Source organism: Rhinatrema bivittatum, chromosome 4 (genome assembly GCF_901001135.1).
Source record: "Rhinatrema bivittatum chromosome 4, aRhiBiv1.1, whole genome shotgun sequence".
NCBI lineage: Eukaryota > Metazoa > Chordata > Amphibia > Gymnophiona > Rhinatrematidae > Rhinatrema > Rhinatrema bivittatum.
In genome coordinates, this window is record NC_042618.1 from 408,123,539 (window position 1) to 408,136,286 (window position 12,748).

The 12,748-nt window shown below is 45.7% G+C and overlaps 1 protein-coding gene across 1 annotated transcript in view; it reads left to right on the top strand.

Annotated features, from left to right (window-relative positions):
• Positions 1 to 12,748, top strand: part of LOC115089421 (deoxyribonuclease gamma-like) — a 129,559-nt gene that overhangs the window by 94,239 nt on the left and 22,572 nt on the right. The window contains exon 2 of the mRNA XM_029597514.1: positions 10,416 to 10,510. Within this exon, the coding sequence (XP_029453374.1) occupies positions 10,416 to 10,510 (95 nt within the window). The remainder of the gene's footprint in view (positions 1 to 10,415; positions 10,511 to 12,748) is intronic.

Below are 12,748 nucleotides of genomic sequence, written 5' to 3' on the forward strand. Positions count from 1 at the left end.
GAAGGAGAACAAGCAGAGATACAAGGATAGAAATCAAACTGCAGTCAGGTTAAAAAAATTGTTTAATTTTTTGCCTTTTACCCTGTGCTAGATAGCTGGTCCAGGCAATGGCTAAACAAATCCTTATACTTCCCTACTCCCACCAGACCCTCTTACACCGGCGCACTATTCATCCCCTCCGCCAAACACCACACCACCTCAACTCCACCAAAGACCCTGCCTTTTCTATTGCCGGCCCCTATCACTGGAACTCAATGCCCACTGATATACGGCTTGAGCCCTGCACCCAGACCTTCAAAAAGAAATTAAAAACCTGGCTCTTTAAGCAGGCCTTCACGTAGCACCCCGACGCCCCTGTTTGCTAACCTACTACTCCCTCCACTGTACATACTCCCCATTTGAACTATTTCTATATTTTCTTATACCAGTTAACTGTTCCTATCCACTCTCCTCTCTCCTTATTCTCTTCTCTTAGCTTCATTAATTTAATTTAAACATTTATTTTATTATAATGTAACTTTCTTCTTCCCTGTTTTCTTCCGATGTGATGTTCACACGAACTTCGGTATATAAAAATGCTAAATAAATAAATAGGCCAGGACAAGGAGTCCCCAGGCATAGGGGAAATGGCTATTATCTATCCTTCTCAGTCATCCCATTCATCCCTGATGTCACCAGAGTAAACAAGGGGTTTTTTTCTGGAAAGAACAGGGGAGTGGGCTCTTGCTTCACTGCGCCATATCATGCCACACCACACGTTGCAAATCTCCCTCTTAAAAATTGCTCCCCCCTTGGCAGCTCTGGAAGAAAGAATGACAGAATGAGTGTGTGTGAGGGAAACAGTGTGTGTGAGAGCATGTGTGAGTAAGAGAGTGAGTGTGTGACTGTGGTGGGAGTGTGTGAATGAGCATAATTGTTAGTGTGTATGTGAGAGCAATTGTGAGTGCATGTGTGAGAATGTGGGGTAGATTTTATAAATCTACGTGCGCGCAAACAAAAGTAAGCTGGATTTTATAAGATACGCGCGTAGCCACGCGTATCTTATAAAATCCGGGGTTGGCGTGCACAAGGGGGTGCACATTTGTGCGCCTTGTGTGCGCCGAGCCCTGCGCACGCTGCCCCATTCCCTTCGGAGCGGCCTCATTTCTTCCACCCCCCCACACCTTCCCCTCCCTCCCCTACTAAACCCACCCCACCGGCCCTATCTAAACCCCCCACTACCTTTATTCGAAAAGTTATGCCTGCCTCCGGGCAGTAGTAACTTACGCACGCCGGCTGTCTGCTGGCGTGGCAGGCCCCGACACAGGCCACGCCCCGGACCTCCCACATGCCCCCGAACACGCCCCCGAGCCGACACCACGCCCCCTGGTCACGCCCCCGACCGCCCCTTTTTGCAAGCCCAGGACTTACATGCGTCCCGGGGCTTGCGCGCGCCGCCGAGCCTATGCAAAATAGGCTCGGTGTGTGCAGGGGCGTTTTAAAAGGGTTACGCGCGTACCTTATGGGCCGGATTAAAAGGGTTATGTGCATAAGGTACGCCCGTAACCCTTTTAAATCCCCCCTGCGCGCGCCAAGCCTATTTTGCATAGGCTTGGCAGCGCGCGCAAGCCCCGGGACGCACGTAAGTCCCAAGGCTTGCAAAAAGGGGCGGTCAGGGGCGTGGCCAGGGGGCACGGTTTTCGATCGGGGGGGTGTGGGCGGTCCGGGGGCGTGGCCGAGTGCCACAACACAGCGGCCTGTGTCGGGGCCTGCTGCGCCGGCACGCATAAGTTACTACTGCCCGGGTGACTGAGATATGGAGAAGAGGGGATTTTTTTTTTATCATTATTCATTTTCATTTTTGGGTGTTATTTAATGTCTGCTGTTTTGAAATATTTTATTGGTGTTTGGGAAATTTTTTAAAAAATGTATGATAATTATCAGATGATGTAGGAGAGGAATGAAGAAGGCAAGAGGAAAGAGAAGAAACAGAAAATGGACAGGAAAAACAGAAGGCAGACGAGAAAAGCAGAAAATGGAGACCAGGATCAACATGATTAAAAAACTAAAATGTCCAGACATAGACCGAAAATGTTTTTTTTCACTTTGGTGACTGAAATATGTCAGTTTTGGCAATGCATATGTCTTAAATCTTTGTACTTTTTTAGTACAGGGGAAAATGAATTTTTCTCCAGGGTTGCCCTGCATGCAGAGCTGGGCTTCTTGGGTGTCCTATTTCATTTTTTGTCTGAATATTTCATATTTGTGGTCACTTATTCTGTATTGGTGTGCTTGTGTGGCTGAGGTGAGGTGCTAGCGTGCAAGTTCTGTGTAGGGCTTATTCTGTTTTCTCAGTAGGAGGTGTATTAGTGTTCTAGGCCTGGTGTAATTTTGCGGTGCTGCCTTTTCCTAGCAAAGGTTTTCTTGGTTTGGTATGGCAGGTTTGCTATATATGTGCTGGGTGTTTTTTAGCAGGATTTTATATTTCACAGAGTACCTGGAAATGAAGGGAGCTTGTGTTGTAGTTTCTGAGATGACGCCAAAATTTGAATACTTTTGATATATTGTGAGTCATAGAGGGGCAGGGGAGTTTTGGTGGGAGCTATTTTATATGATAGAAATTATTATGTAAAATGTTATGGAATTTAGTTCAAAATGGACTGGGACCTCTTCACTGAATTTTCATTTTGGGAACAGCAGAATTTTGTCGTCTGATTTGACTTTTCTGGTGCAGAACATATCTGGCATTTCTGAGATTTCTCTATTGGATCTGAAATATTTTGTTTTAAAATTTTGACTGTGAGACTGACTCCTAACTTTTGGAGTTAGGCTTCTAAATTGGCCTTTATGAAAAATAATGGGCTGACTTTAAGGCTCTAGTTTCATTAGGATCCTACATTTAAGGAACCTAAAACGTGGGTGGTTACAGGGGCTGAGTAAGAGCAGGGGGAAAAAAGTTACGAGCTTAGCTCTAGGCACCTAATTTGCAGGGTCATTCATCAAAATGTCTTAGGCAGTTATCGCAGGTGTTAGGCCCCCTAACACCCGTGATAATGCCATAATGCATGCGTTATGGATTGCGTCGAGCAAAGCAAACGCGAATTTTGAAAATTTATTCAAAAGGAAGGAGACTATGAAAATGAGGACCATTAACGCAGGGTGCGATAGCATAAAGCATGTTTTAAACACCGGAAAATAGAATTTGCGATAAATATTGCAAATTCTATTTGAGGCGGGGGGAGAAGAAAGAGAGATAGTTCTTCTGGAGTGGCATGCATAATTGTCATCTATATACTTATTTATTTATTTATTTATTTATTTAACACTTTTCTATACCGACCTTCATGAATAAATTCAAATCAAATCGGTTTACATGTAACAAGGGGTAGAACTTAATCAACCATTTAACAAGAGGCAAAAGTTACATATAACAAGGAGGTAGTAACTTGGGGGGCTAAGTTAGCCGGAGACAAAGGACAGCAAAACTGAAAAAACTAAATAACGAAACAGAGGCAAAATATCAAGCCTAAACTAGACGGGGCGCCTAGTCAGGTAAGCGGAGTCCTGTCTAGTAGAAAATGGATGGTTTTGAAAGTTAAGGGAAGGCTTGGAGGAAGAGCCAGGTCTTAAGTTTTTTCGAAAGGTTAGAGGGCAAGGTTCTAGCCTGAGGTCTGTGGGCATTTTATTCCAAATGGCCGGACCCACTGTAGAGAATGCTTGTTCTTTGGTGGTTGATAGATGTGTGGATTTCTTTGGGAGAACTTGCAGGGTACCTTTATACACTTCTCTGATGGGTCTTGAGGATGAGTATAATTTGAGAGGGATCTAAAGGTCTAGTTGTTGCTGATTATGAATGGTTTTGTGAATTGTGGTAAGGGCCTTGTGCAAAATTCTGTATTTTATTGGCAGCCAATGAAGGTTCCGGAGTATGGGAGAGATGTGTGCTCCTCGGTTGGTGTTGGTTAGGATTCTAGCCGCTGCATTTTGGAGCATCTGTAATGGTTTGATGGAGGAAATGGGGAGCCCAAGGAGGAGAGCGTTGCAATAGTCTGTTTTGGAGAAGAGCGTGGTTTGGAGCACAGTCTTGAAATCCTGGAAATGAAGGAGGGGTCTGAGCCTTTTCATAACCTGTAGTTTATAAAAACAATCCTTGGTAGTGTTGTTGATGGATTTCTTTAGATTCAAATGGTTATTGAGGATTACTCCTAGGTCCCTTACTTGTGTGATCTGGGTGTTGGGAGATGTCGGATGGGTTAGGGCCGTGTGGTCAGAGGAGATGAGAAGGAGTTCTGTCTTGGTTGCATTGAGAACCAGGTTCAAACTGGTGAGAAGGTGGTTAATAGATTGGAGGCAGTTTTCCCAGTAGGTGAGAGTTTTAGGGAGGGATTCTGTTATGGGGATCAGAATCTGCACGTCGTCTGCATAGAGGTAGTAATTTTAGGTTTGTGAGCAACTGACAGAGGGGCAGGAGGTATATATTGAAGAGGGTAGGGGACAGGGAATAGCCTTGGGGTATGCCTAATGTTGATTTGATGTCTGGAGATTCTTTATTATTGATTTTTACTTTGAAGCTTCTGTTGCTCAGGAAAGAATTGAACCATCTGTGGGCAGATCCTGATAATCCGATTACTGAAAGGCGATTTAGTAGGATGACGTGGTTCACAGTGTCAAAGGCGGCCGAGATGTCTAGAAGGACTAGGATGAAAAAGAGCCCTTTGTCAAGGCCCATGAGGATGCGGTCTGAGAGGGAGATAAGGAGGGTTTCCGTGCTTAATGATTTACGAAAGCCGTATTGGGATGGGTAGAGGATTTTGTGTTCTTCCAGATAATCTGAGAGTTGTGTATTTACCAATTTCTCCATGATTTTAGCAAGAAAGGGGAGGTTAGAGATGGGGCAGAAATTGGAGGGTTCTCTTGTGTCCAGGTTGGGTTTCTTCAGAAGGGGTTTGAGAGAAGCAGTTTTTAGCCTGTCAGGGTAGATCCCTTGGGAAAGTGAGCAGTTTATGATGTTGGCCAAAGGTCTAGAGATAGAGTTCGGGATGAGAAGCAGATGTTTAGTCAGAATGTGGTCTGATGGGTGGTTAGATGGTTTCAGCCTCTTGAGTATGGATTCGATCTCCAGGGGGGTTGTGGGTTCGAAGGAGTTGAGGTTGGTTCCAGAGTGAGGTGGGGTATTGGAGTTAAGGAAGGGGGGGGGGGGTTGAGTTGGTGGGGAGGCACGCTAGTGTGTCAGCAATTTTTTTCTGAAAGAAGAGTGCTAGTTCATTTGCTTTGGATTGAGCCTGATCGTCTGGTATGGCGGGGTAGAGGATTTTGTGAGTTGGGAGACATAGGAGAACAGTGCCCTGGCATCAAATTGAAGATCGTGAATTCTGCTGGCATAGAAGTCTCTTTTTGTCCGTAAGATGGAGTTCTTGTAGAGATGGAGGGTGCATTTGTAGTCGGACAAAGTCGTGGAGTTGGGGGTCTTGCGCCACTTGCTTTCCTTGTTTCTGAGGTCTTGTTTCACCTGCTTAAGTTCTGGGGAGAGTTGAGTTGAGTTGAGTTGATTATTTTCACTGCTTTAGGGCATAATTTATTTGCTATTGACTCTGTGATATTGTGCCAGGAAAGAAGGGCTGTGTTGGGGTTGGTGGTATCCAGGTTGAGGAGTTCTTTGGAAAGGTGTTCACTGAGCGTGTCTGATGTACAAGTTTTCCTGAAGTGGATGGTGGAGTGGGGCTGAGGAGGCTTAGGGTTTCCTTGAGTCATGAGAGTGGTTGAAATCATTGAGTGGTCTGACCAGGGAACAGGGGTACAGTCCGGAACGTTATTGTAAGATATGTTGGAATTAATGAAGATGAGGTCATGAGTGTGTCCTGCTATGGGTAGGTTTATCGATGATTTGTTCAAAGCCCATAGCCCCGAGTGTGGTGAGGAGAGCTTTGCAGTTGGGGGTGGGAGGAGAGGCGTCGACATGGAGGTTGAAGTCCCCCATAATTATGGCTGGCGAGTCCGTGTTGATGTGTTTGGCTATTGTTTCTATGAGGAGGGAGGCATCAGAGTCTAGCAGTCCTGGTGGAGCATATACTAGTAGAATTTGTAGAAGCTTAGATTTAAAAAGACCTAGTTCGAGTTTGGTGTAGGTGGGGGTCTTGACTGGTTGTGGATTGAGTTTGAATTCTTTTTTGGTGGCTAGGAGAAGACCGCCTCCTCGTTTTTTTTGTCTGGGAATTGAGAAAATGTCATAAAGGTGTATTGGTAATTGATTTATTAGGGCTATGTCCGAGCTTTTGAGCCAGGTTTCTGTAATGGCACAGATGTCTGGCTTTGAGTGCAAGAGGTAGTCATTAAGGACGTGAGTTTTCTTTGTCAGTGACTGTGTGTTGAATAGAGTTAGAGAGAACATCGTGAGTCCTAGCAACTGCGTGAGGGGGGAAGTCATGATTGGGATGAGGGATCTGGTTGTATGTCTCGAGGGCTGTTGAGAAGCCTTCGTGGGAAGAAGGTGGCGATGGTATATGATAGGGATAGGGACGGTTTGCATGGTGCCTTCTCAATGAGTGGAATGGGATAGGCTTAAGTTATGTTTGAGCTGGTCTTTGGAGTTGATGAAATGTGAATGGAGGGAGCCGACTAAAGATAGTCTGTGAGCAGGAGTGAGGGGTGGCTGTTGAATAGTGGAGTAAGCTCTGGAAGAGGGAACTGTAGCTTAGGCTAGAGTGGTAAAGTTCTTATTCGGTGAGTTGCTGGCAGAGGCTTCAGTTTGGAAGAGGCTTGGGTTTGGAGGGAGTGAGGTTTCTACTGAGCAGCGTTTAGGTGCGCACGAAGGGGTGCACAAAGGGGCAGGCCCCTTTGTCGTGCTCCTTTGGTGCGCGATGCCCGGCGCGCGGCGCCAAGGTAGGTAGCCTTGCTTTAAAGGGCTTTTTTTTTTCTGTTTAAAGTTTCTTTTGTTCTTCTCCCCTCCCAGGCACTGACGACAGCGCAGCTCTTACCTTAGATTGGTTGGAGCTCAGGGAGGGGGAGGGGCAGCAACAATGTGGTCTCTGGTGTGCTGGGCTGCAGGCTGGATCAGGTCCAAGCAGTGTGGAGGGTTCAGCAGGAGAGGAAGCGCCTCGGTAGGAAGCCCTGCTTTAAAGGGCTTTTTTTTTCTGTTTATACCACTATAGGAGGGTAATCTAGCAACTCGAGATGAGCTTTTGGTGGTGGACTAGGATTTTGGGTCCAGTTTTACATGCACAGTCGGGGTGTTGCGTCCGTTGGTCGCAGATGGCTGCGACCGCTCTGCCTCACCTCTTTTTTTCCTTTCTCCTCCTCCATGGGTAAGACGGCTGCCTCCGGTGCAGAGTGCCAAAACCCTCGGCGTCTCCAACACAGCATGGGCATCCCTGTCCGCCATGCTGCTTCCTGTGGCCTCCTAGGGCGCAGGCGCACTGCCTACACTTATCTACGGGAACCTCGGGGGCGACCCCACCGCATGATGTCAAAACCTCTGGGTATTTTAGCCTCCACTCCGCTCCTAACGAACGAGTTAGCAAGGACTTTGGTTTAGTTACTCTGACCGCTTCTAAGCTGCACACTTGGATTCCTCGCTACCCTCCGGGGTATCTCACTCCTGAAGAAGCTCTGGGCACCTGCTCCTCGGGGGCCTCTTGCTTCCATCTACCCTTCGGGGTTTCTACTACCTAACTTAGACAACCGCTCCTCGGGGGTCTATCTTCTCTTTTCAGGATCATCTGCGCTCCTAGGTACTCACTCCTCGAGGGCCTATCAAGTTCAGGGTATCCTGCACCACGGACCCGCCTTCATCATCTATCAGAAGGATTTCTGCACTACTCTTTAGTGAGTACCTCTATGCTCCAGCTCTCCATTTCCACCCTCCAGGTTCGGCTTATCCTGCTCTGCGGAACACTACCAACCTAGTCATCCGGGTGAGACCATCTACATCTGAGACTGTCTGAGCTTATTGGCACATTGCTGGACTTCTGTGCCATCCGTTCCTGTGCAAGTATCATCTATCTACAGCAGTACAATAAAGTTTTCCCTCTCAAGTGTCTGCTCTCTGAGTCTAGCCTATCCTGTGGTTCCCCATGGGGCCCCTCCCTGTGGGAGGAGTCACCACCACTGCTACTAAGAATCCACACTATGCCACAAACCCAACACGGGGTTTCATGTAAGACTCTGGCATCCTCTACCCGGGTCGGGAGGTCTCGCCTGAGCCCTTGGCAATTCAGCTTTTAATAGGCCTCCACCATCTCCAATGCTGTCTCTAGTGTAAGGTTTGTGTGTTGGCACACCCACTGCCACATAGGGTGTTCTAGGCCATCTAGGAACTGTTCCAGTAAAACCACTTTGGATGCCTCCACCCGGGTCTTCTCTTACAGGTGCAGCCACTTCCATGACACATTCTTAAGTCAGTAGAAAAGGCTCTGTGGGTTTTCCTCTGGCTGAAGAACTTCTTGCCGAAACCGCTGTCTGTAGGCCTCTGGGGTAAGTCCCACCCTCTTTAGGATGGCAGTTTTAACTTCAGCATATTTAGCCCTTCCCTCCGGATTGATGGTTTGGAAAGCAGCTTGACTGCTCCCTGTAAGGAGGTTCCCCAAATAAATAGTCCATTATCTTCTGGTCATCCTGCCACACAAGCGGTCCATTCAAAATTATTCATAAAAATCTTGGGGGGTCTTCTTAAGAACGATTGGTGAGAAGAAAGGTGGCCTGGTCATAGCAGTCTGTACGGCCCATGCTATCTGAGTTAACACTGTGTTTTGCTGCACAACTAGTTCTCAAAGTACCTGCTGATAGTCAATTTGTGTTTGTAGGGTATTATGCAATTGCTGCTACCCTGTGGCAAGGTCCTATATCACTTTTTCCATCTTCTCTGCTTTCCGAGCAGCCTCCAAAATGTGGAGAGAGGGAAAAAAAATCCCCTGCTGGCCTATCTGGCCCTTACTCACTACTTAAATCCTGACTGTACAGGTGATGCTAGTCCCATTGGCCTATTGTAATTTCAGCTGGGTGAGTAGAACCGGGAGACCCCAGGAAAATTGAGGAAAAAAATCTGTAGTTTTTTTTGTTTTCTGCTGTGGCTGTAGGCCTCTGACTGTGCTTTGCACTAAGGCAAGAGGATCCCAATATTGCCACCATATGTGGTAATTTGGGTGATTAACGGCTTGAGAAACAGCTAGTAAGTATAAGGAGGCAGACTCTGGCTGTTTCCTTTAGATGTAATTTATTTACAGTGAAAAACAAAATCAAACAAAGAATGCAGCTCACCTTAAGTTCAGGTAGCACATAGACATCAAACATAGCAGGTCTTTGCATGTAATAGGTTTCTGCTTGCTCCCTGGGGCCTATCTAACTCTTCTAGGCCCTTATACTCTAGTGAGGGGCTCCTCCCTTCACCCAGGATTCCTTGTGGGTCTGGATCCTAAGGTAATCTGAGGGAGGTTCCTATAGACTCCATCACAGTTCTATTTGTCAGCTGTTTTGAAATATTCTTTTTATTAGTATGGCATTATTATTATGATGAATGTTTTATATTACTTGATTTTATTGTTGATGTTTTATGAAGATTGGTAATGTTTCTGTTTTTTCATTGCTGCACTACATGCATATTCAGACTTCTTGTGGTTTTCAGTTCAGTTTTTGTATACACATTGCTATTTGTACTTTATGATTTATTATGTATTTGGTGAGGGTTTGTCTGTGTTCTGCATGTATGACCCAGGTAAGGCATGGGCTACCGTGTATAGAGAACTATAGCATTCTGGGTTGTTTTGTTTTGCTAAAAGGAGGTATATTGGTGTTTTACAGGCTAGAATAATATTTGCTGTGTTGTCTTTTCATGGGTATGGATGTTACTGTTTGAATGCTGGCAGTTAGTGCTGTTTTGGTATGGGAGGTTTACTATATTGTAATTATAACTCAGTTTGCTCATGGGTTTGTGAAGGCTAAGGTCACACATAACATGTGCTACAATAAGCCTAATACTATTTGGGTTCCAAATGTCTTTTTTGCAGGGTTTTCTGATTGTATTTACATACACTGCTCTGGTGCCAATATATATGCTGTTGTGATATTTTTACCTCAAAAAACTATATTTTGAATATCCTTTTTCATGTAAAATAGATTATAAATGCATAATTTTTTTAATTATGTGTAAAGAGGGCTGTGGGGGGAGGAGGCAGGGCATAAAGCTATAAGATTCACTTCGGCCACTTAATATCCTTGCACAGGCCCTGACTAGAAAAACAACACAAATTATGCATTAAACAAAAAAACCAAAAACAGACAGAGGAAGGGCAGCACAGTATTTGTTCACACACAGTGGCAAAAGGCTAGACCAACCCTAGAAACAATTACACTATTCTGGGAAAATGTCTGAGCTGTGGTCTAATCACCATCCCTCTCAGGGCCTTCGCAGGAGAAACCTGTATTTCCTGTTTGCCTCTCCCCAGGCACTTGAAGAAGGGGTACAAGTGGAGGGGCCGCTGTCTTGGAAGCTTGGTGCAAAGAAGGCAGCAAACCATTACAGGATCCCAAACGTGCAAAAGTAAGTACTGTCTTAATAACTCATTACTGCTTTGTAGGATAGGAAGCTATAGGAAGTGAAGCGAAGGGGCAAAGAGATTCAAATCACAAACACACACGCTTCCTGGCTAAACCCCCACCACCACCATCCACTCAGCTTAGGTGACAAAGCAAATATGAAATTTCAATAGAGATGAATAAAGCAAAAAAAAAAATAAAAAATCCCAAGGTGACAAGTTTCTATTTTGTCCCTTAGCTTTGGGATGAGTTTGTAGAGCAGAGGATTCTTGAACATCAGAAACAGTGGACAAGAGAAGGAAAAAAATTTCAGAGGCATTTTTATTTTTTATTTATTTATTTTTATTTATTATTATTTTTATATACCGACATTCGATCTCAGTTGAGATATCACACCGGTTTACATTCAGGTACTGTAGGTATTTCTCTATCCCCAGAGTTAATTTGAAAGACTGCGAAAGGATAACATTTGGGGTGAGTGGGTTTCAAAAATGTGCTATTAAGAGACTTCTCAGAGTGATTTTGCATCTGATGCCAATCAAGCAAAGAAGACCAAAGGTTTTCTGAGAAGATTAGAGCAAAGCTGGACACATTTTTAGGACGCTGGCGTTTCAGTTTCTGAGAGCCAGTTTAGTTAGGGGGCTGAACACTTTTCCCAAGTCAATAGCCAAGCAGCAAGTTAATGCTTCATATTTTTGTTCTTAAAAGATCTGCGTTCGTTATTTCTAACTTCGGCATCATGTGAGAGCGTGCGAAGAGAAAATTCCTTGCATGAGGTTCCTTTCTTGCATAAGCCACTTCCTTCCCTGCTTGGTTTCACTGTGAATCAAGCATCTCCTTTTGTCTGTTAAAGAGGTCACATAATATCTGAGCTAGGTATTGGGTGGATAGTAATATAAAAACTGATTAAAAAAAAAAAAGCCTTGTATTATCATATTCCCATTTATCGTTACTGATTTATTACCATATTTGCTGCCCAGAGCTCATAAAGTGCTAGGGCTGAGATGTCTTCTTATGGAAAATTTCAAAAGTTTGGCCTTGAAATGTAACAATGGATATAGAAGAAAAGAGGGGAGAGGAGAGAAGAGGGGAGGAAGTGCAACAGCGGAGGAACGGGCGATGAAGGAAGAGGAGAGAGCAGATAGGAGGAAAGAGGAGAGCAAAGGGGAGGCTGACCAGCAGTGAGGAGGAATTTAGGAAAGAGGGGAGAGGGGAGGAGGGAGCTGCAGAGAGGAGGAAAGAGAGAGGATGCAGGCTTGGAGAGGCAGGGCCTCCACAAAAGAAAAAGGAGCTGATTTCTGGAATAGAGACTGGGAGGGGTCTCTGTATCAGCTGCTGGAAACCGAATTGAGGTGGGGGGAGAAGATTGACTGGAGGAAGGATGGAAGAAGGGACAATGGAACAGAGGGCGGCATGGAGGAAAGGGGGGGGGGGGGGGAGATGGAACAGGGACTGGATTGAGAGGGAGGATGCACCGTCTCTCCACTATACATTATCGTTTGAAAGTGGCCTGCTATGGAAAAGAGAGACGTGAACCACTGCTCCGCAGGCCTTGGGTGCCACTATCAACAGAACCAGACAGGCAGCTGGTGAAACTAGATCTGGAGGAGCGCAGAGCGGAGTGGCGAGGAGGTGGTGGCTGGAGCCAGGGCTCACTCTCAACCCCGTTCCCCATCCTCCCAAAACATTCTCCAGTGAGAGCTGCAGGTAGCCAATATGGGCTATTACTCTTTTAAATAGGATACAATAGCTATGTTAGTTATATCTGGAAAGAAAAAAAAAGTCTATACTAAATATCATATTTTTAAGAAAATTGTTTCTTGATGTTGAAGATATTGGGGTTGGCATTTGTGTTGGATTCAACCTCCACCACCTCTTGTGGCCCCAGGCCTGGGGAAGTGGATCTGAGCCCTCCTTGCTCATCTCGAGCCACCCATGCCGTGCGTCCTGGTCAGAGCAGCAGCCCGGCGAGCGGCAAAAACGGTCATAGAGCACGGGACCGTGATCCAGCATTACCCACAGAATCCTCAGTGGCCCTGCCCCCCTTCCTCATGCCCAGGCTTCCTGTTCAATTTGGAAACACACGTAGGAGTCAGGGCCGCTGCGGGGCCTGTGAGCATACGCCGATTCACAGGCACCATATCCCATGATTACCACCACCACCACCACCGCTACCACAGGGTGCCCAAAACAGGTAGCACTAGCCCTGGTTTCTATAGGTTAAATTACATGTAAATTTAGC